This window comes from Sebastes umbrosus, chromosome 11, assembly GCF_015220745.1.
Source record: "Sebastes umbrosus isolate fSebUmb1 chromosome 11, fSebUmb1.pri, whole genome shotgun sequence".
NCBI classification, from domain to species: Eukaryota; Metazoa; Chordata; class Actinopteri; order Perciformes; family Sebastidae; genus Sebastes; species Sebastes umbrosus.
The window spans coordinates 19,887,810-19,912,527 of NC_051279.1; the positions used below are offsets into that span (position 1 = coordinate 19,887,810).

Consider the following 24,718-nt stretch of genomic DNA (forward strand, 5'->3'; position numbering starts at 1 on the left):
ATAACTAAATAAAGTAGCATCAAAAGGTTCCTCAACAACAAAGGCTCACTAGCCAAACAAGTCGTCCCAAGACGCACAGCACAAAGAGGCAACCAAACTACAAGAAAGCTCACACCAACCAAGGCATGAGCTGCAGTGCTTATGTTCCCACAGCTAACAGTCCAAGCTACTACGTCACAGCACAACCAATGACAATTCACCACATCCCTCCTGAAACCATTTACTCGCCTACCATATGAACCACTATAACCTCCTGCAACAGCCATCATTCAGGTTCTCACAAATGGAGCACCTTCAGTGTAACTGGGTCCAACTACCCAAAAACCCTCCAGGCTGTGCAGAACTCTCATAACTGGGTCCAACTACCCCAGCCATCACACACTATTGGTCTAAAGGCACCAACAGAGCCAACAGACAGTGTTGCCCAGGTCAAATGGTGCACAAAAGAGACAATGTCTCCCAAACTAATGTGAAAGTCTCCCCCTACCTAAACTACCTATCTCAAACTAATCTACCTCACTGAACCCTAGTCTTCATGCAGATTAGCGGGAGGCTCTTTAAACACTGAAACCAGTAGCCTCGGTTAGGCCCCCAGCAAGCTGGTTACCCACCTGACAGCTCTAGATGTGTCCCCGAGACAACTGCTCTGACCGCACACCACACAAAAACAACAAACTAAAAAAACAAACCAACGAGCCCAAATGGACCACGTTGCTATGCCTACCCAGGGAAACTCCACAAAAGCCAAAAGTTACTCACTAGAGGACCTTGCAATCACTGCTGATAGCTCACACCTGCCAACACTGGCTGCAGGACCAACAGAACTCCGTGCCACAAAAATCACAGGCATGCACAACTCAATACAAACACACCAGAACAAATCAGCAACTTGTCTAATTCAGCTGCTTACTTTCACCCCAAAAAAAACCAAGCAGAACAGCCTACTTACCTCACTCATCCATGTCTCCCAAACAACTAGATTGCACAACTCAATTTACAAAATGAGGTGCACCTGCCAACTAGGCTAAAACTGATCTCATTCATGAAACCACAGTCTCTGCCAATCAAGCATTAACAACTAGCAGAACCAACTGCACTATACCAATCCAAACGGGGTCAAACAAGTCCAGACGAGCCCCCATTTGTTACAACCCGGCTCAAAGGTTGCAACAAAAATGGGAGACCAGACGAGTTTAAAAATAGTAACAGGCATTTATTTGACAAACTAACGATAAATAACTAAATAAACATGGAAAGTCAGTAATCAGTGATGTAGGCATGTGTGGGTGTGTGAAAATGTCTGCTGCAAACAAAACCAAAACAGGTATGCCAGCCAAGGAAGAGAGCCACATCTGTTGAAAGGTAGAGAGCTTTTATCCCAACCACACCAAGCCTAGGGCTGTATTCGAAACCGCATACTGCATACTACTCAGGAGCGCAGTATGCAGTATACAGTATATTCTGCATACTGCGTTCCTGAGTAGTATGCAGTATGTGACAGTTAAAGTGATGTATTTAGCAGTAGGATATGCTAGACGAGGTTAAGCCTTCAAACCAGCTCTTAAAGCACAGGACAAAAAAACAAACTTGTACCACTATTACAATATTATCAAAAAATACAACTTTGATTTTGTTGTTTATGTTATGCTTGTTTACTTTATAAGATACTGCAGGTTTAAACTATTTATTCTGACAGCTCATAAAGAAGTCTGACAAACAGGATCATCAACGAGGAGAGATGGGAAATATAAAACATTGATCCACAACATTTACTTTACTCAAACTGCTTTTTCAGTTACAGCAAAAGGACTGATCTCCCTCCAGATATTAGAGAAATGCTAAAAAAGTGGACTGATCTCCCTCCAGATATTAGAGAAATGCTAAAAAAGTGGACTGATCTCCCTCCAGATATTAGAGAAATGCTAAAAAAGTGTCATGTTGTCTCAGCAGGAATCTCTCTGCCCCGTCAGAAGCTGCTTTTTCCCTCGCCACTCTGCTGCTCTGCAGCCGCTCTGTGAGCGTCACTGGCCGGCTCTCCAGCGAGCTACGCCCGCGGGCGATTGTGGAGCTTTTTAACTCCAAAAAGACAGATAAACACAGGTTCCTGTTAATTTATAATGGACATCTGTGTTGTGATATTTAAACAAACTATCCGTCAACAAGGAAATAAAAGCCTCTTGTCTACGAGACCGGAGTGAGCTCCAGCAGCTCATAGCGGTCTCTGAGCGTGACTACCCGGCTTGCTGGCAGCGACCCGGGCAGGCGCTCGCTGGCTGTCACGGTATTCTGTGGAGCTTCTAAACTCCGACAACGGTGGAACAAATGTTCGATTCGCCATCTAACTTCGTAAAACTGCCGATATTAATAATCTACACAGTTGATTTCTCGCCTCAAAAACTTTCAGAAGTGAATTTAGTGTTGAAATGGCTACAAAACACGTAAAAAACGAGCAGCTTTTGGCTGCTGTTTTTTACCCGTAGCCTGTGCTGTTCCAGCGCTTTGCATTGTGGGATACAGTAGGCGAGATAGACTGGTCTGATGCAGACTGGAGAATTTTTCCAAATCAGTACGTCATCCGGGTATTTTTGGCATACTGGAGATTTTGGCTGTTTTCGAAACCGCATACTATACTAGTAGTACGTACTGATTTGGCCAAAATGTAGTATGCAGTATGCGAACAAAAGCAAAATCTCCAGTATGCCAAAAATACCCGGATGACGTACTGATTTGGAAAAATTCTCCAGTCTGCATCAGACCAGTCTACCTCGCCTACTGTATCCCACAATGCAATGCGCTGCGACGGTCACTTTTTGGAAATTTTTGTAATGGCGGAAATGACGGACGTCAACATCCCGGTGACAGCGGTGGACAGGGAGGAATATAAATGTAAAAATAGCATATTATTTTTAATATAATATAAATGTAAAAATAGCATATTATTTTTCTAATTTAATGTAAGGACAGCAATTCATAAGTGCTACTGTCTATCTGTAACGAACGTAATCTGTCCTACTAACGTTAACTTTACCCATAGCAAAGCCGTAACTTTTAAGTTTTTTTTAAGCTTTCCAAAACCGGAAGCCCGCGAAACTCGGCCTCGCGTACTACAAAATAAACCGATTTACGTTCCATACTGCATACTACTGAGGATGCGCAGTATGCAGTATGTGCTGCATACTGCATACTGCGCTCCTCAGTAGTATGCAGTATGCGGTTTCGAAAACAGCCTTTGCTTTTGTTCGCATACTGCATACTACATACTACATTTTGGCCAAATCAGTACGTACTACTAGTATAGTATGCGGTTTCGAATACAGCCTTGGTGTAGCTCATCAGCCTGACAACCCTCTCTCCTGCAAAACAAAAGTGAACCAGCAAAAAGACACGGTACACCAAGTGGAGTGGAGGGGTCGTCACACCCATGATCCATAATCTTAACGGATGTAAGAGCAGTATTATTCTCAGCCACACTAACAACACTGTGTAAAAAGCTTGAAAAGACAGGCTCACATTTTTCGAGTCTATCTTATCATAATACTGGTATTATGTACATCGAAAGGGTTATTGATCACTGAGATCCTCCTGTCCACATAGGCTGCATAGTCTTCCCTTCCCATTGTGATCAAATGGAAGTGATGGGGACAAAATCAAAATCCAGTCAATGCATTTTAAAGTTCAGCTGAAGCTCATGTGAGGCTTTCAACAAATCAAGTGTCTTTTTTTAGTATGAAATTCCTCCTTTGTGCTTTCATGGCTTGTGTTACTGCAGCAGAGGGATGGTACCACAAAGAGGGAATTTAGCTCTAAAAAGACTGTAACTTTGAAAGATAAGACTTGATTTGTCTCACTCAGACTGCTGCAACCTTTTAGTAACATTTGTGGCCAGCAGTAGAGGAAAGAACAATTACAGCAACCTATAATGCCATAAATGTACATACAGGCATGTCAGGGTTGTATTAGGATTAGCCATGAAGATATGTGAACCTATCCTTTGATTTAGATACAAAGTTGATGGCACTTGAGCAAGTCATAATTTAAATGTTCCTACCTGAAATTATCAAAACTAGTTTGTGGCACATAGCAGTTATATACAGCGGATTGACAACGCCTCTATCTGTGTGAAATATTACACATAGCCTACGCTGAGACACTGACATCTGTGTTAACTTACAAAGTGTAGCTTCACACTTCTGAGCTATTGTCAAAGTGTAAAAGAAGAATTCTTGGTGACTCAGAGAGGTGTAAAAATACTCTTAAAGGAGCAGTGTGTAGCATTTCGGGGGCTCTGTTCGCAGAAATGGAGTATAATATTCATAACTGTGTTTTCATTAGAATATAATCACCTGAAACTAAGAGTCAATGAGAGGAACACAGATGTGTTGTGCAAGATAAGCCAGCAGCGTCTCTTTTGTTTGAGGAAGCAAGCCAAGTTCCAGGTTTACAAATCCCTGATGACACAGTTTTATAAATATTTTATCGAGCCAGTTTACACTTTTGCTTTACTTCTGCAAACTCATTAACAAGGTTAATACAAATCAGCAGCAAAATCAACGGAAATGTCTGTCTGAAGTGTTCAACAAACAGCTGATAAAGAAAGCAGAATCCATAATTTCAGACAGTACCCAGCCCGTGCATTCAGAATTTAAGTTTCTGCCCTCTGGTTCCCGTCTCAGACAACCATTAGTCAAAACTAACCGATATAAATTCTCTTTCATACCCTCGGCCATTTCACTGCTCAACTCTGTAAAGCAGTATCAGCACATCCACCCATGCCTGTTCTTCTGTTCTTGTCATTATCTGAATATTGTAACTCTTTTAATATTTTTGGTACTTCAAGGTTTCACCTTTTTTCAATGTTTTAGTATGTGGGAATGTACAGTGTGTGTATATTGTCTTATTGTGATGAGATGTTGTTGTTGTTGATGTTGTTTGCTACTACACCTCGGGGACAAATAAAGGTCTTGAACTTGAACTTGTGTTTTCATTAGCTCAGAATGAGCCCTTCATATCTACATAGTGAGCGGAACCTCTCCAAACACTGGCTCTAGAGACAGACGGATAATAAAATAACACTTATTAATACCAGAAGGCGGGGTACACCCTGGACAGATCGCCAGCCTATCACAGGAGACAGATAGAGACAAATAGAGATGAGTAAGGGTTAAATCAGCAGCAACTGGACTTTAGATTCTTGAAGAAGTTTCACTGAAAAGTGAAGTAAAGACGTTTCACTGAAAAGTGAAGTGAAGACGTTTCACTGAAAAGTGAAGTAAAGACGTTTCACATCTCAGTGAAACTAAACCAAGTCCAGTTGCTGCTGATTTGACCCTTACTTGGATACCATGACCTGGATGATGAAAACCTTCACAAACACACATAGGGACTTTCCAATTTCCGATTTTATACGGCTCAATTCCTCTCCTCGACTCCTCTCCACGCGTCTTAGTCCCACCCACAGGAGATGCGAGCGGAGGAGGCGAGGAAAAGACACGAGGAGAGAGGAAGAGAGGAAATATATTTTTAGAGACATGAGATGTCCTTTTCATCTGAAGCGTCACATGAAGCAGAAGACAACTAAACTATAAAATGTTTAATCTGTGATCTGTCTTCACTCCGGTATAAAACTCCAGTGATGTTGACATTCAAGATGGAGCGCTGAGATCGATTTCCGGGTCACAGCCGGGGGATCGAGGAGCAAGAAGACGAGGAGGCAAAAAATCAGGAAATGAGATGCAGCTATAGAGTCAGACAACCATTCACGCTCACATTCACACCTACGGGCAATTTAGAGTGAACAATTTACCTAACCTGCATGTCTTTGGACTGTGGGAGGAAGCCGGAGAACCCGGAGAAAACGACTCTAACACCGGGACAACATGCAAACTCCACACAGAAGGGCCCCAAGCTGGATTGAAACCTGCAATCCTCTTGCTGTGAGGCAACAGTGCTAACCACTGCACCACTGTGTAGCCCACAGCTTTGAATAATCTTTTGTAAATGCATTTTTAATTTAATTTTGGTTTAAACGTGAGAACATCACAGCTAATGAAACCAACTGTGTGGTTTCCCTACATGTAACGTCAGGAGCGTGTGGTCGGGTGTTCACACCAGCTGCATTTCAGCTGCGTGTCTGCTGCGTTTCTGCTGCTGCTGTCAGCCCTTTCTTTCTACATAGTTTGCCTTTTAATGTTCATTTCATTTCATTATAAATATCCTTTATATTTATTTTAGACAGAGAAAGGTTAAGAAACGTGTGGCAATTTGTAAATAATAGTAATAATCCACATTAAAACTCCATACTATATTCATTCATGGATCTCTCCAAGTCACTCTATGTTCTACAACACTGTCCGGCACATATTTCAGAATAAAAGCCTCGTGTTAACAAATGAAGGAATTCTGTCCATAGAAAAAAACGCTTGAGGGCTTTTATTTTTAAATGAAAACAGAAAGTATTGATTTAAAAATAAGTCTTTACTTTTTTTCATCTCCGTAACATATTCTACAGATAGACCTCGAAACTGTAGTTAAGTCTTGCTGGTATGAAGTCAATATACAGTCAATAGATCACTTTCGGTGTCTGTTGTTGCTGTGAGACCACTCCCTGCTTTTTCCACTGTTAACTCCACTGCTACTGCCTCCACTACGTCTGTGTTAACCTCCCACACACAAAGAAACTATGAAACTGGTTCTGCAATATTTTCTGTTGCCTCTAGAGTTCAACTGTCAGCTTAACCACAGAATAGCACACCGCACATCATCATTCTCAAGGAGGTGTTTTTAGTAGAAACAGACGGCTCTGATCAGCCAGAGAGACAGCAGCTTCATCAGGTAAGAACTTTACCTTCTATATCATCGTTTATCAGAGTGTGATGCAACTTTGTTAAAATAGTTATGAGAATCAATAATAAAAGAAAAAAAGGCAATTCATATATGAAAGGAACCAATGAAATAAATGATGAATGTATTATGTGTTCACATTAACAATGCCAGTATCCGCTGTATAAATAGATGTCTCTTGCATGTGTGTGCTATTTGAAGAAGTTCCATTCAGCTGTGTTGTAATTTGCATAATGGCAGTGGTAGGTAGTGATTATGGCTTTCTTTTTCATGTAGCTTCTTTTCATTTAAACATCCCACAGTGTTTTACAGCAACAAAACATCAATTTTGACAATTTTGAACTCAACAGTTTATTTTATGAGGAGAACAAATACACTGAAAAATGAACAAAAATATTTTTATTATAAACCTAAGGCCTCTTGAAAGTCAAAAAACACACAACCAAAGGAGAGGTCTACAGTCTATGCACATGGAGATGAGACCACCCCCTGCTTTCCACACCATGAACTTGACTGCCACTGCCTCTACACAAGTACTTTCTTAATTTAGCTTTCAGTGCTTTGTGTTGCCCCCACAGCTCATGTCTTAATGAACTGAACTCCACGGTAGCAGATACAGACAGCTGTGATCCGCCAGATAGCAGCAAAATCAGGTAAGATTCAGATAACACGAAATCACACTTTAAATGAAGTAGTATATTCAATATATGTGGGCTCGGTATTTGTTTAGCATATTTTGTTTTGGGAGTTTCTGACATACTGCTCGGCAATTCTGGATATTTTGCTTTGAATAGTTTTTTATTTCTCTGTTATTGATGGTATCGTAATTGTCAACCTAATTATATTTATTTAATTCTGTCTTACTTTCTGTCATTGAATAGACAGAAAAGAGAGAAAACGAGAGTGCAGTCAGTTCACATAATCATATAGTAAATATTTTAAGATTTGATTCATTAAAATACGTATATCGTATATGAGGACATTAATAATGTCAGTATTTGCATTGTTTCACTTTTGTAATTCGTAGCTTAATTTCATATTGTAACTAGGGTTGTCAATTGATTAGAATATTTAATCGCGATTAATCGCATGATTGTCCACAGTCAATTAATCGCAAATGAATCGCCTATTTTTTATCTGTTCAAAATGTACCTTAAAGGGAGATTTGTCAAGTATTTAATACTCTTATCAACATGGGAGTGGGTAAATATGCTGCTTTACGCAAATGTATGTATATATTTATTATTAGAAATTAATTAGCAACACAAAACAATGACAGATATTGTCCAGAAACCCTCACAGGTACTGCATTTAGCATAAAAAATATGCACAAATCAGAACATGTCAAACTGCAGCCCAACAGGCAACAACAGCTGTCAGTGTGTCAGTGTGCTGACTTGACTATAACTTGCCCCAAACTGCATGTGATTATCATAAAGTGGGCATATCTGTAAATGGGAGACTCGTGGGTACCCAGAAAACCCATTTTCATTCACATATCTTGAGGTCAGAGGTCAAAGAACCCCTTTGAAAATGGTCATGCCACTTTTTCCTCGTCAAAATTGAACATAAGTTTGGAGTGTTATTTAACCTCCTTCCTCCTGAGTCCACTACAACCTGAAAATCGCAAGTTGAATTAATGCATTATTATTATGTGAACTTTGACAGCCCTAGTTGTAACACTTCATTTTGTTATTCTTTCATTTAACGCCACAGTGTTTTACACCAACAAAACCTCAGAAGTATGGACGAAGAGAGAAAGATGATGATGTTTTGTCTGCTTTTAGCAGGTAATATAATGTGTTTCCTATCTCATTTCTACATACATCCCATTTAAACAAAAAAATCTGTCAAACAAAAGTAATTTCCTTCTTTGGCACATCCATAACTCTCTTTCAGCTTTTAGCAGCCCTGTGTTTACCGGAGAATGGAAGGCGAATGTTGTAAAAGAGCTTGACGCCCTGGTCACATCCTGTGTTGTGGTACCCTGTTCATTCACCCATCCTAAAGGAAACCTGCCCACCACCAAAACCAGAGGGATCTGGCATCGTTCAGCTCACCGAGACCAACGCATCTATTTCGAGGATAGCACGCAGGTCTTGGAAAACTTCAGGGGCCGCACACGGTTGTTGGGACATCTGGGTCATAACAACTGCACCTTAGAAATTATTGAAATCAAAGATCATGACAACGGCCCTTACTGTTTCCGGATTGAACTAGTTGAGGCTGAGTTATCCACCACCGACATGTTCTCCTTTGTGGAGGATTGTGTCAAGTTCACAATGCTCCGTATGTCACCGACTTTACAAAAGATTTCCTTTCAAATCCATACCCATTTTCCATGTAACAACATGATTTACCTCTTGCTGAATATCTTCTTTTCCTGTTTTTCATTTACAGCTGATCCTCCGAATCCTACTCTGGTTCACCCAAAGACGGCCATTCAAGGACGTCCCTACACTGTCACCTGCTCAGTCACCCATACCTGCCCCTCCCATGTGCCTAAACTCACATGGAGCAGGGACACTACAGCTGATGAGGTGATTGAGGTCCACAAAGAAAATCGTTTTGGCTACTGGGAGGCAGAGTCCATCCTGACGTTCACCCCTGGGAAGGAAGACGACCACAATGATGTCACCTGCACAGCACATTTTAATGGAGGGAAGACGTCCTCTCAAATGTTGACTCTCTATGTAAAACGTGAGATCTTTTCACTCTGTTGTTGAATTCTGAAAATGTTCTTTATTTGAAGTTTATATCCTGAATGTTGTGCTCTTCTCATTGTGCAATATAAAGGAAGAACGGCCCTTATACTTTGTCTATTTGCAGGTTCAGAAAACTACAACCACATCATCATTCCCACAGTGGTGGCGATCGGTATGGCCGGGATCTTTGCAGTCTTCTGCATTTTAATGGTGAAAAAATACAAGTGAGTAGGGCAGTACACTGACATCAGATAAATAATAACATTTTTGAGCAGAAAATTATTTTTCGTGCATATGTTCCTATGTTTAACTCAGTATGTTCTCCTCAATAAAATTACATTTTTCTCTGTCTGCTCAAGGAAACGCATTGCAGAGCTCCAAAGTGGGGATGGCAGGTAAAAATGTAGTAAAGCAGATTTAGTCTATAGAGCTACAGTACACTAATATCATGTGATCTCAATCATTTTCCATTCATCAAAATGTAATTTTCTGTATCACATTTAGCATGTGGAACCGGATGTCCCGGCTGTCTCGCAGGTGAGGGAAAAAAAGTGGTTATTTGTCCTTTCTCATCCAACACTAATCACAGGAATTTTTAATTGTACCGATGTGTAATTTAATCTGTGAAATTTTCAGGATTCGTTCTGATGGCCCAGGACCATCTCGTTCTGATCAAAGGTCTTTATCTCTCTAAATACTCTCTGACATTTTAGTGACTAGCTCTGTACTCTCCCTGCAGCTTTTTAGAGACCGCTTAATGGTTGGCATCACTGTAATTTGCAGAAGTTTGGTGATGTGTTGGATTTCTTGATAAGATGTATGCTTCTATTTGTATGCCTCACAACATTTGCATAGTTTCTGTTCTTCTTTTTATGTACAGAAGGTCTATTTGGAGCCGATTTTCAAGGTAAGACATGAAAAACATTGAGGGTGGCATGCCTTCATAGGGTTTTTTTTTTCCATCATGTGGTTGTTTTCACAGTTCAAACACACGTTGGTATTTACAGATAAATTAAATATAACTTTTGATAATGCATTTTATTATAATGAAACTAGTATATCTGTGTTTCATTTTCTGCATTAAAATGTCAATTATTTATATTACATTATGTGTTTTTTCTCTGTAACAGAAGGCCTAGAGGGGACATGATGGATTTGACTCCTATGTAAGTGTGTTAAATGTAAGAAAATTAAAAGTATGTAATTGTGGTTTTCTGAGCCGTGTAATGATGAGAATTTTAATCCTTAGGCCCAAAGACGTGAATTCAAAATCCTGTGATGACCAGAAAGTCTTCAAGGCTCGTTTCCCGTCCCCCAAAAGGTACTTGGCTTACTCCTCTTGAACCTGAGCAGTTGATAAAATATAGATATTGTGGTACAAAAATGTCTTACGTCATTAATTTTCTCTGTCTTCTTGTTATTGCTGTTCTTGTTAATGGGCTTCAGCCAGCGCAAATCCCAAAACAACCAAGAGGTACTGTTAAATCGCCAATGATTTATTCCTAAGAATTACATACAGAACAGTGGCACTATCAACATCTGTAACAATAACAACTTTAATGTCTCACAGGACCTTGATGACGGTGACGATTACATGAACACTGCAGACCTCAACGTCTACGGAAACATCTGAACGCTCATAATGATCATTTGTATAAAGAAAATCTCATGACTGCGGTTTTGTTATACATGATTGCTATGGTATTCTCTCCTATCAAGCAAAATGATTTAGTTCTGTCTCTGATGATTTGATCATATTTAGGGAAAGTAAAATGTATTTCGAATATATATTATTCAGAACATTTATTATTGAATGTCTACCATTAGAATGACTTCTGCAGAGCAGTATATATGCAACTTTGTTCTGCCAGGGAATTTGTTTGTTTAGGCATGATGTCACCATTGCTGGGCCTGAAACATAACCAAAATGACATAGAGATGTTTAATTAAATACAGTACCAAAGGCAATAAATTAAGAAAATAAGAATAAATGGAATCGTTTGACATTTTTGGCAAATACCCTTGTTCACTTTGTTGCTGAGAGTTAGATGAGAAGATCGACACCACACTCATAGCCGAGAGTGGTGTCGATCTTTTCTTGGAAAAAAGGTGAATTGTGTTATTGTTGTAAAAAAAAAAAAAAAAAGAAGTATTTCCCCAAATGTCAAACCATTTCTTTAAATAATTTAAATACTTATGCACATACATACACTCATACTGGTGTCTTTGATATCTCACGGTCATTAACACAATTAGAAGAAAAAATATGGCTTTATAATGGGACGGGCTGTTTGTATGGAGAATCAAGGACAGGATTTACTGCAAAAAAAAAAAAAAAAAAAAAAAGATCGAAATGGTAAAATTGATTTGATTGTATATTGTAAGTGTTTTTTTAATTTTGTCATTAATATGTTTTAATATAATTAATTGTAAGTGTTTTTAGAATAATTGGGTTTTTACACAAGACTTGGGCAATGACTTTCACAGCAAGCAGCCCTCCTTGTGGTTTGCAAATAGTACCCTCTGCCTACATTTTAGTGGGAGGTTTCTTATCATAATGAGTTCTTAGGGAAGTGGGAGGTTTCTTATCATGATGAGTTCTTAGGAACTTTAAAAAGTGGTGAAACTCATCATAAACATTCAACTCTGGAGGTAAGTCATTCAGATTTTTAAGAAATAGTAAAAAAAAAGAAGCTTTCCTTTTTCCTGCATTTTACAACTTAGGTTGCCATTAAGTGAATTTAAAATTAATTTATCAAAACATATTGAAGTACGTATCATATTGTGACATTATTGCCTCCTCAACATGTTGTTGAGCACAGAGTTAGATTTTTAGCAGAAATCTGAGTAAGTTTCGACATTATTCAAGTACAGGAAACAGTATTTGCATGTTGCTAAAATATCTTTATTTAGAAACAATTTAGAAACGCGTTTAAATTCTGATTCCTGTCGTGGGGGAAATACAAAATATGACAACACAAAATAATTTCTCTTTAGGCTGAGATCATAATTTTCTTGTTACTAGGAGTTTTCTGAAATCAAGAATGTTTTTCTTGAAGACAACATCTACCTTGTTCTGTTTTTTTATACAACAAATTACCACAGACTGGCCTAAATTTAGAATATTCAAAACGTTAACTGCTTTAGAAGCGAAGAATTATCTCAGTATGCTGAAATAATGCTTTCTTGCTCTAGAAACAACATAATGTGGTTTGTTTTAAACAGTATTTAGGTTGAGTTTTTAGTCTATCTATGGCAAACCATATCATTAACGTAATCTATATGTATTTTTATATTCTTTGTCTGCAACTCTTTTGTCATTGCTACCTAGTTTTGCCAGTATGTATATTATATATTAGGCTTCCTTGTTTAATTAAAAAAATAAATATATAAAAGATTGAATGTGATGGTTTTTTTTCCAGTACATGCACACAATGTAGCAGACAAACACTGTTATTGTGTTATTTATCAGTAAAGATGAAATCATATGATATTTGGGCTGTTTGTGTACAAACAAGCTGTAACTCTCCTCCCTTTTTTTGTTGGGTTTGTTTTTCTTTTCCAAAAACCTGAGGCCTGTTTCACAAAACCAAGATAACAAATTAAGCCAGGGTTTTCCAGTTATCCTGGCTCAGTTTAGCCTTGACTGGGTTTCACGAACGCAGTGGCACATTAGTTAACGTGGAGAATTATTCTGTGCAGCTATCCTGCTCCAGATCAGACTAACAGCCAGGCTTTATTTATCCTAGTGCTTTATCTGTTCAGTCAGCAGCCACTCCGATCAGAAACCACTGTGTTTTTTACAGTTAGTCCCTGACCTTATGCATGTATTTTGCCTTATTCTTATTAGCCTGCATTAAAATACCGTATTTTAATGCAGGCTAATAAAAATAAGTACTAACTGAATACATACCATCATTCAGTTAAGTACTATTATTTTAACATTGTGATCATCATTCATTTTTATTTTTATAATCATTCATGTGATAGTCATTATTACGGTTATATTGTGTTTATGAAGACTGCTGTTCATATTGTTGTTAGAGGTTTGATGAATATATTATTGATTAGAAATGGCTGCTAAAGTTCACCGGACCAGTAACTATATAGTGTACTATATATTATATAGTGTATATATACATGTGTATATATAGTGTACTGTATATTCATGAAACAACAGGGAGAGGATACCACGATGCTTTGACCTTTTATTTTTCTTGGATCACTGGTCTGCTGTGTATACTTACAGTGTACATTGAAATGATCACTTCCTTCTCTTTTTAATCCCCTACATTTGTATTGTTAAGTGTGTGCTGTACAGACATCTGACAGTTTGTGAATTCTGTAAAACACATATCAGTTCTTAACTCTGCATGGTGTGGATCTCCTACACACAACACTCACTACGTTGCCAGGCTGCTTTCAGGCTGTAAAGTATCCTGTTAAAAATGATGTTTTCCATGAGCACCACATCACTGACTTCTTATCCATTATGGACTAAATAAGTATTTCCATTGACATAGGCTACATCCAGCCTTCTTTCTTTCTTTCTTTCTGTATAAATAATGGTCGTAATAGGGCAGACCAGTGCTTTGAGTGGTCGGAAGACTAGAAAAGCGCTATATAAATGCAAGTCCATTTACCATTTACCATGCATAAATCCTGCTGTGCTACTTAATATGTGTTTTAAATAATTGACAAACCGTCAGATGTCTGTAGGCATATAGCACACACTTAAAAAAGCAAATATAGTTTGAAAAGGTGCAAATATCAATGAAAAAAGGGATTTATTTAAAAAGAGTCAACGTTTAAAACCACAAAAAAAACCTGCAGGACTTGGACCGAGACATGGAGATAAAAAGACAGACATTGAGGAAATTAGAAGGAGAAGTACGTGATCATTTCAGTGCACACTGTAAGCATGTACAGTATGTAACATAATGTATAAATCATTGTTATATATACAGTATATGGTATCGCCGTATTCTATCATTGTGGATTAGTGGTTGTAATTCATCTTCATAGTAAATTTCCTAAATAATATGTTAACTTCCACCGCTCACTTTTAAGGTGAAGTGACAGTATCTCCTTAATGGTTTAACTATGACAGTTTCAGTTAACAGCAGTGGTATTTTTAGGCCACTTACTTATTGAGTCGGTCCGCTTTGTCTGCTACGTTTTTATCTCACTGTTTTATAACAGCAGCAGATGGCCGTGTCTCCTTTTCTACAAATTATATGCTTAACTTCCTCGTAATCTTCCATTAAAAGCTGTTTCTCACTGGGTTTAAAGTACGCTGAACACGTTTACTCCATTCCAGCATTAGTAAATCTGCGATTGACCTTGTGGTCTATTGAGGAAAGCAGTGAACGTGCATCTATCTGAATTACTTACACCTGGCTCAACCTAGTCGCTCCTCCTCAGCCTGGCTTGGCCTTCGTGAAATAAATTAAGCCAGGATGAAATGACTGGTCAACCCTCGCTTACTCTCTTATCCTGGATATCTTTATTCTGCTTTTGTGAAACAGGCCCCTGCTCTGGTTGAATAAGTTGGCAGGAAATATGGGTGTGGCCTTTAAAGTGACACTTCACCCAAATACATCTGCAGATATTAACCCGCTGTAGACTTGAAAGTTGGCTTTCTTGAGCTTGAAACATACAAGACAGGAAATCATCTTGGTTCTGCTGCTTGAGTACCCCTTTAACATTGGATATATCAGATTTGTTTTATGGGAAATTAATATGAAAAAGAATCAGATTAATTATATTCTATACCATTTCTCAATGCATAATGTTCATTTTTAATTTTGTAGGTGTGTGGTACCATTTACATGATGTCTGGATTTGGCCATTTTCTCCTGAGCTCCTGTATTCTAGGTAATGCAATTTGGTTCTTTTCAATTTGTGTTAAACATATAAACACTGAACTAATCTTTACTTTTTTTTTTTATTTTACTTTTGCATATTGGTGCTCTTGCAGGATCCATTTTCTGCGGCTCCATTGCTTGGCATGTAAAGATACCAAGCAATATCAAAGGATTGGTGGGCTCCTGCCTTGTCATCCCTTGCACTTTTGACTACTATCGGTATCCACCTCACAGACCAAATCGTGTGGTTTGGTACCAGTATGTTGACCGAGGATATCCTGTAGTTTATGACAATTGGCACCCAAAAAATGTCATTTCCATATTTTCTGGAAAGACACGGGTTTTTACTTCTACACACGAGAAGATATGCAGTCTTGAAATCAAGCCAGTGACGAAGGAACACCACAGACAGAAGATTTACCCCTGGGTAGATCCAGAGAATGTTGGGAGAAACACCTACCGATTCTTTGATACAACCGTAACAATTGAAGTAGTGGGTAAGTAATCATGGCGAGCTTAGAAAAAGATACATTTTTAGATGGATGTATATTCATTTCCATCAATAATTGTCCACATTTCCTTTGTAAAGACAGGGCAGACACACCGTCTATTATGATCTCTGGAAGCATGACGGTTGGAGAACCCGTGACAGTGCAATGCACTGTTTACCACACCTGTTCCACTTATCCACCCACTCTGAGTCTCAACATCCCACTGCAAAGCCACAGTCTAACTCAGAGCTCCATGTCTGATGGCACATCCAAAACTACCTTGACGACCACATTGAACATTGAGAGAGACCACCAAACTGTGGAGTGCTCTGTCCGACACCCTGGCGGTCTCACTGCAAAGGCCTCTCAAACCTTAAATGCACAATGTACGTGATGGATATGTAAGATTTAAACCAATTTTATTTCACGCTGACGTAAACATTTTTAACATTTGCCATTTGTATCTTAGGCACCTATTCACCCTTGACTATCAGACGTACATCAGACGAATTTCTTGAGGGACAGGCAAGCGAAGTTACCTGCACTTCCTCATACACATGCCCCAAACATATACCAACTCTCACATGGAACTATGGTAGCATGCCGGCCTCCACCGATACCAGCAATAGTGGAGCCGCTGAGTGGAAGACTGTCTCCAAACTGACGTTCACAGCATCAGCTAACGACCACGGACGATCTCTGACATGCCATGCACGATTCACTGGGGGACAGACGACGGAAAAGAGCATCACCCTACGAGTAAAGAGTGAGTAGAAATAATAATACATTTAACAGCCTTTATAGCACTCATATGCCGGAACTGCATCTCATCTGCATCGCCAACAAAGTCTGCAATAGAACTGAAATGTAATTTACTCTTCATGTTTTGCCAACCCTCTGCTAGTGCTGCAGTGTCTATTTATGTCTCTCTTTCTTAAAAAAAATAATAATAATATTTAGAAGATCAAATGTCACATGACCATAACATCATTTCCCAGTGCTGGCTTGTTTGTGGCCAAAAACTGTATTTAGTTTAAAGGAAAATACCACAACATTTGTTATGATTGGTCAAAAGTCTTGAAATTTGGTACAGACATACTTTGGCCAAGTATCTAACAATACAACTGACATTTTAAGATCACATGAAAAATCACACCATTAATAGCCAAAGTCAGGATTTAGGAAAAATATGAAAAAATGCTTTGTTTTTCTCAAATGTTTTCCATATTAAGTATTTTGTCCACACTGCATATTTGTGCATATCTTTAATTTTCAACTTGTCATGAGTTCATAGATACCAAATACGTTATTGTGCTCCTTGTAGTTTCTGAGATACAGCCATTTTCTTATCATACTATATTTAGTATTTGCGCACATGGAACTACTGTTTTTTAATATAATGGAATAAATTGCAAAAACAGTAGTCCCATGTGCCCAAAGACTAGATATAATATGATAAGCAAAAACTCAAAATGGTTTGAAAGATTTCTAAACTTTCTTCACATCCCAGAGAACATTTCCACCAAAGGAAATAAAAAAATAAAAACTGGCACAAAACGATACTTCTGTTGCACGAAGTGAAATACTGCATCCTTTATCTTCCTTTTGCTTCTGAAAGTCATTCAAATGAAATAATCTTCTCTTCATTTCTTCAACGTTTCCTCTTTTTACAGGAAACATGCTCTCTCGGGGCTGGTCCTTCACCACCCCCAGAAGTATCACTGGCATGAAAGGCTCATGCATCATCATTCCTTGCACATTCACCTACAGTATCACCCAGCCCGCTGACCTCCGAGTTATATGGTACTTGTTCCAGAGCAACGGGTACCCACCTGTATTTGACGAAAGACAGAATGTTATTAGCAAGTTTAACGGGATAACCATTTTGATTGGATCTGTGGGGGAGGGGAATTGTAGTCTTAAAATCGAGAGGCTGGAGATGTCGCACAACCAGGACAGACTTTTCCCATGGGTAGACCAGAACCCTATCACCTCCTTCCACAGCCTGGGTCATGCATTTTATGATAAAACCTCTCAACTTATTGTATCAGGCAAGTATCTTGATGCATTCATTCCACGATGTTAGTCAACTCAATCCAAATTCCAAGACAGGCAGTTCTCCAAATGTCTAATCTAGCTTTGATTTTATAGACCGCGCACAGGAACCGCAGTTGAGCATCATTGGTATCCCCAGGGTGGGAGAGGAGAGCACAGTGTCCTGCAATGTGCGCCATACATGTCCCTCTGCTCCCCCCACCCTGACCCTGAATGGTGTACCTGGAAAAGACGTCATTACAGACACTCTGGTGTCTGATGGGATTTGGGAAAGGACAGTGGAGCGAACTTGGGCTGTCAAAGAGGAGGACAAGAGTGTGAAGTGTACTGTGCGCTACCGTGGTGGTCAGGAAGCTATAAGTGAGCTCAAGCTGAATGTTGAATGTGAGTACAATGTGAGACGATGTGTTGATTAAAATGAAAATGCTCCTGTTTAGATTCAAGCCTCACTATCTCATTTCTGCTCAGGTCCATACGACAAGATCACAATGACTGAGCGGCCAGGCGAGGTGACGGAGGGTGTGGCAAAGAGTGTCATTTGTTCGGTTTCCTACAAGTGTAAGAAAAATAAACCAACCATCGCGTGGAACTACGAAGACATGCAGAGTTCGTTAAAAACCAAAGAGATCTCCATCAACACCTATAACACAGTGTCAAATCTAACCTTTATTGGTTCTCTTGGGGATGACGGTAAATCTTTGACCTGCACTGCTCAGTTTGGTACTGGGGAGACTTCAGACTCTGAAACCCTTCATATAAAAAGTGAGTTCCTACATGTCGTACACAGTGGTCACTTAAAGGAATTGTTCAAGATGTTGGAAGCTATTCTTATTATTTATACTGTTAAAGGACCAGTGTGTAACATTTCGGTTGATCTATTAGCAGAAATGGAATATAATATTCCGAACTATGTTTTCATTAATGTATAATCACCTGAAATTAAGAATCATTGTGTTTTCGTTAACTTAAAATTAGCCCTTCGTATCTACATAGTTCTCACGTTCTCCGACACGCTTGTGAAGCTGCGGTAACATGAGCCGCAGTGTGCAAAACCGTGGTACCGCCGGCCGCCATCTGACTTCCATTGCTCTTAAAGTCGTGTTATTATGGTAAGGATGGCCTCTGAGTGAGGCAAACTGCGTTGCCACGGTTTTGCACTCAGGGGCTTACGCATACAGCAATCTTGGAAAGGGAGGAGTGAGTGGACTCAGTTGGTTGCACTCTGCAACCACACCACTAAATGTCGCCAAATCCTACCCACTGCACCTTTAAATATGAAACCACAGCCAGCAGCCGGTTAGCTTAGCTTAGCACAAAGACTGGAAACAGGGGGAAAAGTTAGCCTGGCTCTGTCCGAACTCCAAAGGTAACATAAATCCTCTTTCTGGCACCTCTACAGGTTACTGATTAACATATTATGTCTAGTTTGTTTAATCTGTACAAAAACTGAAGAGCAAAAACAACAATTTACTATTTTACATGGGGTAATGTGCCGGACTATTTATTGCCGGCAGTCTCAACTAGTTGCCTGGCAACTGCTCAGAGCCAAGAACAAGTTTTTTCACTTTGATTATATGGATGAAAAAGAATATAATGTGTTATCTATGAGCTTTAGATGTGCTGCTTGGCAGATTTTGTTACCATTTGACAGAGCACGCTAGCTGTTTTCAGTCTTTATGCAAAACTAATCTAAACTGCCTTACATTTAACGGACAGATGTGGGAGTTGTATCAATCTTCTCATAATCTCTGCCAGAAAGCAAACAAGAATATTTCCCAAAAATGTCAAAGTTTTGCTCTAACAACTGAAGAAGATCTAACTGATTATTGCTTGCTGTGTTGTTGTTTTTTCCAGAATATGAGAGACCAGTTGATCCATATGAAAATGACAGTGGGTGGACTTCTCAATTCTCTCATCCTATTGCCATGTTGTGTCACAAGTGGATTGATTACTATAGACATCCCATCATGGCTTGTTTCTCTCTCTACAGCGCTCCACGTTCAGCCCGCTGACGTCCCTTTCAGATTCAGCGCCCTGACCCGCTCCTGTGTGGTGATTCCCTGCAGCTTCCCGTACCAGGAGGATGAGCCTGTCACGCGTGGCATCTGGTCCAAAAAAACTGGGGATGTCATCTACCACAATGCCCAAAGCTATGTGGTTGATCATTTCAAAGGCCGCACCAGAATATTGGGAGATCTGAATGAGGGAAACTGCTCATTAGAGATCGATGACATTAAGCCCTTTGACAATGGGCCCTTCTGTTTCCATGCAGAGAAAGGAAATAATGACAGACAAAGATTCAACAATAGCTGCGTATTTATTGTTATGAAAGGTCTGGAATTACCACTAATTATTCCTTTTATTCAAATGTGCCATCTGTTTGCTTTCTAATCTACAAAAGTACTGTGCTTTGTGTTTCACATGCTCAGCGTCCCCAGAAAAACCAGTGATGACCTCAGTTCCAGCAGAAGTCGATGCCGGCTCAACGATTACCGTCTCGTGTTCTGTTACGCACACTTGTCCATCACATCCTCCGGTGTTCACATGGAGTGTCCCCAACCTCACCAGCGAGGTCGCGCACACCTGGACGCCGCAGGGCATCTGGGAGACGACCTCCACGATCACTTTCATGGCTGCTGGAGGAGACGGGGTCAAAAGCCTAACCTGTACTGCCATTTTCTGGCGTGGCAAGCAGCGCGCCGGCACAGTCGAGCTGACTGTGAAGGGTCAGAGCCACAACATTCATCTGTTTTATGTCTCGTAATTCTATCATACATTGTGTGTTAACCTTAATACATTTGCATGAGCCTTACATGTTCCTAAATCACCAGGATCCAGTTCTCGGCCAGTAGCCATTGCGGTGTCGGCTATAGTCCTGATTGTGATCATCCTAGCTGCAGTGTTTGGAGTGGTCTTCTATAGGAGAAGGTAAATACATGTCAATTTAAAATGTGACAATACCGTAGACGGGTAATAACAGTGCTATTGATGCTATTAGTTGTTTGTTCAATGTAAAAGTCACATTTACTTTAATGTTTTAAAACAACAGGAAGCGCTCTGACAACTCGCTGAGACCACCACCTCGACCAGAGAAAAGGTAAACCTAAATGTGTAATGATGACATCACTGATGAATAGAGTTCAATCAGGAACACTTGTGTCAAGGAAATTACCATTTATAACAAATGGTTACTGTATACGTTAATAGTAAGAAAGGTTAGATTATAAGTGCGTTTGTCAGCAGACTGCTTGCTTTACAAACTGGACAAGTACAGTAGACCTATAATACTGACAAGTAATATCACTGTGTTCTCCTTACAGGAGGTCCATTTGGAGCAGATTTTCCCAGTAAGAACACCCAACGTAACATTCACTTTTAATCCCCAGATGAAGTGCCTAATGTATACATTTCTACCCTTTTCAGTAGAGCAGAGGATGGCCGTGTTGGGTGGAAAAGAGAGAGCGAACCCAGGTTGGTGTTTTTTTTTACATTTTACCATTCTCACCAACAGTTTAATTTAGAAACAGCAGGTTTTCAATCAATTGGAAAAAATACCATTTGAAAATCTCCATTAATACAAATATGTATTACCTACCCTTGCAGAAACCAAGGCAACACTGTAAACCTCAGTGCTGGCTATTTGTAAGTGTCTATCAATGCTCCCCTACTACATCACACAGCCCTAATAGTAAGCACAGACCAAAATCTGATATTGTGTGATTCCCTCCTCCTCCCATAGAAACAACACCACCACTGTAACCTGTGACAGTCAAATCTCCAAACAACGCTTCCCATCCCCAAAGGAGTGAGTTTTACAGCTGTTCTTAACTCTTTTAAATGGCATACCACTGAGTCTCAGTTAGTTGTACATTAATTATCTGCTTTCTTTCTTTCATCTGTTTGATCTAGTAACCGGAGACCTCCTCGCTCTGTCAGGCCTGAGGTTAGTAGTGCCATGGCGAGCAGTAATGCCATTGCTTCTTATTTCTGTCTATTCATGTTTCCCAACTGACCACTACATCCAACCAAGAATCCCATCACAGGTTTTTAAACAATCTCACCTTTCTCTAACCTTTATGAAAAAAGTGATGATGTTAACAACCACAGCTTTACACAGGTTTCTGTGTAGATTCTCAGCTACTCTGGTCGTGGTATATCTAGAAGTGCTTAGGCAACCTTTAGATTCTTGAAGACATTTTGCCTTTCATCCAAGACGCTTCCTCAGTTCTTAATGAAGGTGTCATCATGATTCAATGCGTTCTCATCCCAGCTCGTCATTTACTGACGCCTTGTCAAACACCACCTGTTGTGAAGTAAACAAAAACACGTGCTTGGGTTCAATAAAACCACTATAGTTTTAGGTTTAGGAAAAACCAACATGGTCGGGCTTAAAACTACTATGTTCACACAGTGAAAATGACACTGAACGTGGTGAACACAGAAGATGAATGAACAGCTGATTTTCCAACAGCGGTCTCCTGGGTGAAAGCCTTGCATTTGTTGGACCCATCAACTTCCCCCTTCACCCGCCCAGGGTGTGTCATTTCGCTCTTAAAGCGACGCCATACTCACGTCGCACTTTCCCTGAGCGTTTAATATTGACGGGTTTACATTGTAGTTAATGGAAAGCTCGGTGCGTCTCATGCCGGTGCTAAAGGGTGACTTGTGCTTCGGTATCTAACGCCAACGGCTGTGACAAAGCGTCGGTATCTGACACCCTGGGAATGAGAACGGACTGTATGATTCTACTGACGTGCTTGTCAAATGGTTGAGCATCTGAAACCCCGTCACCTTTCCGATGTAGGAATAGGGGGCCTGCATCTGACAAATTGTTACTTTCCAAAACCATCAATCAGACAAGAACGCCCTTTGGATAAAAGGCAAAACTTCTTCACGAATCTAAAGCAAGTCTGTTTGCCTGTTACTTAGCACTTTTAGTCCCTGAGGGTAGTTTGTCTAATCCACAGTATTGAAATAATGCAGTAATAATAATATTGCAGCAATTCACCCTATGATCAGTGATCAATCAACAGATTCCAACTGAAAAGCAAAATTTAATAGAAAGCACCCAGGAGTCACCATAGCAACATCCCAAGTACTTGCCTCACCAGAAACAAAAGTATATGAGATTGTAATTCATTCCAATTTACATCAAATTTGTTACAGGATTACCATGTGTACGGTAACTACTGAGTTCTTCGAGACATCTCGGAAACATCACATGCTTCCAGGACCACATTGTCGTTATTATACAAACTACACAGTACATGTTCGCATGTGGGGAAAAGTAATGTTGGTCATTGTTGTCGATGTTGCTTTTAAACTTGCTTTAGTTAAAGGTGCAATGTTTAAAATATTGCCAGAGTCATGGATTATATATAAGAAGTGGATGTAGTCACCGTGACATCACCCATTTGGTTTGTGGACTGCCGTTTTGAAGCCTCGAGTTTGCATCGCTATCTTCGTTTTTGGCCGTCGCCATCTTTGTTTTTTATATTATTAAAGGTTATAATTAACTTTCATGTGCTGAAAACACACTGTGGAAGGGTTAAAGTTGTAAGACGAAAACACGGACAACTCCGAGACCGGAAAACACCGTGGTGTCGATGATGAGGATGAAACGAAAAACACGAGTTGTTCCCTTGTCTCTGCCATCCCGGACCCAAGCCAATATACAAACTATCAAAACGTACACGGACCATACGGCCCCCGGTTAGTGGCACAGTAAACACACAGATGGCTACTAGGTCGACGTCACACGTGAAGATTATAAGATAGCAGTGTTATTTTGACCGGCTCTCAGAGTTTCAGCAGTTTTGTCAAATTTTGTGTATTCTTGCCCTGTTGTTAGTCAGTAGGTGGCTTCTTTTTTTTTAACTGATGACTGTAAATTTAGATTGTATGGACTTTGTGGAAGAGGTGAAATGCTGCTCCATATTTCTTTGGAGCATGTGGCCAGGGGTTACACAGTGCACCTTTAAAGAATGTATATCAGCTATCAAATAAGCATAATAATAAATACGATTTTCTCTCCTTTTGACTCATTAGTTTTTGTCGTGCATACTTAACTCCAAAGTGATCTTGTTTATTGTCTTCTAAACACTTGAGAGGGAGGTAGTTGTTAACAAGATGTAACTGGCTGATCTACTATCCTGCCAGGTGGCCCCACCCACTCCAATATGACAGTATTGGGAGCAGGTGTGGGAAGCCACACACCTGGAGCTGATCTCCTCATCATGGGAATAAAGGACAATCGGAGATATCATTTTGTGTGGCACATGCAGAGAGTGAGGAGCTCTCAGTCTCTCAGTGACATGGTGGCTGCACTCAGGACAGACAGGTGTTGGCGATCGGAGCAGAGGGAAAGTTTAGCAGTGAAGTTGTCTAGTGGGTTACATTTTGCTCATGAATAAACTTTACGAAAACACTCCTCATCCAAAACGGTTCCTGTGTCTGGCCTCCCAACTGCTGGGCAACTGTGAAGGGAGAGTCTGTGAGCGACAGAGAGCAGCACACTGTCTCGCCTAGGTTGCAAAATGTAGATAAATATATTTACTTAGTGTCTTTTTATTGGGCAGCAACCTCGTGTCTACGTGGGTATTGTAAAAAAAAAAATAGACTTGATTGTTGCACACACACATGGTATGTCTGCACTCTGCTTTTGTTCCTGCTGTCTGCTCAATGGCCAAATGCAAAGCTGCAAAATTGTCTGAAAATCTCTTCCAGGAGTGTAAAAACTGCCTGTTATAAAAACTTTGAC

At 39.8% G+C, this 24,718-nt stretch overlaps 2 protein-coding genes across 10 annotated transcripts; both read left to right on the forward strand.

Moving 5' to 3' along the window:
• The first annotated feature begins 6,651 nt into the window (after positions 1-6,651).
• On the forward strand, positions 6,652-11,867 carry LOC119497571 (myelin-associated glycoprotein). 3 transcript variants are annotated; one of them, XM_037785799.1, is made up of 14 exons: positions 6,652-6,831; positions 7,398-7,493; positions 8,557-8,630; positions 8,740-9,129; positions 9,241-9,540; positions 9,670-9,769; positions 9,905-9,940; positions 10,050-10,082; positions 10,182-10,223; positions 10,429-10,452; positions 10,676-10,711; positions 10,795-10,866; positions 10,992-11,019; positions 11,116-11,867. In XM_037785799.1, the coding sequence occupies exons 3-14, from the start codon at positions 8,585-8,587 to the stop codon at positions 11,176-11,178; spliced, it is 1,170 nt and encodes a 389-aa protein (XP_037641727.1). In that variant the 5' UTR covers positions 6,652-6,831; positions 7,398-7,493; positions 8,557-8,584; the 3' UTR covers positions 11,179-11,867. The 3 variants fall into 3 exon arrangements, with proteins under 3 accessions (XP_037641727.1, XP_037641725.1, XP_037641726.1); XM_037785797.1 differs by having other exon boundaries at positions 6,654-6,831; positions 10,426-10,452; XM_037785798.1 differs by having other exon boundaries at positions 6,654-6,831; positions 7,419-7,493; positions 10,426-10,452.
• Positions 11,868-11,972: 105 nt separating this feature from the next.
• Positions 11,973-23,995, forward strand: LOC119497543 (myelin-associated glycoprotein). Of its 7 annotated transcripts, none has more exons than XM_037785741.1 (19): positions 11,973-12,089; positions 12,126-15,422; positions 15,526-15,909; positions 16,002-16,289; positions 16,373-16,669; positions 17,577-17,954; positions 18,055-18,342; positions 18,427-18,720; positions 19,813-19,848; positions 19,949-20,290; positions 20,388-20,684; positions 20,790-20,886; positions 21,008-21,055; positions 21,279-21,305; positions 21,382-21,429; positions 21,562-21,600; positions 21,698-21,763; positions 21,868-21,901; positions 23,125-23,995. In XM_037785741.1, the coding sequence occupies exons 2-19, from the start codon at positions 15,377-15,379 to the stop codon at positions 23,149-23,151; spliced, it is 3,036 nt and encodes a 1,011-aa protein (XP_037641669.1). In that variant the 5' UTR covers positions 11,973-12,089; positions 12,126-15,376; the 3' UTR covers positions 23,152-23,995. The 7 variants fall into 7 exon arrangements, with proteins under 7 accessions (XP_037641669.1, XP_037641670.1, XP_037641671.1 ...); XM_037785742.1 differs by having other exon boundaries at positions 21,385-21,429; XM_037785743.1 differs by lacking the exon at positions 21,562-21,600.
• The last annotated feature ends 723 nt before the right edge of the window (positions 23,996-24,718 follow it).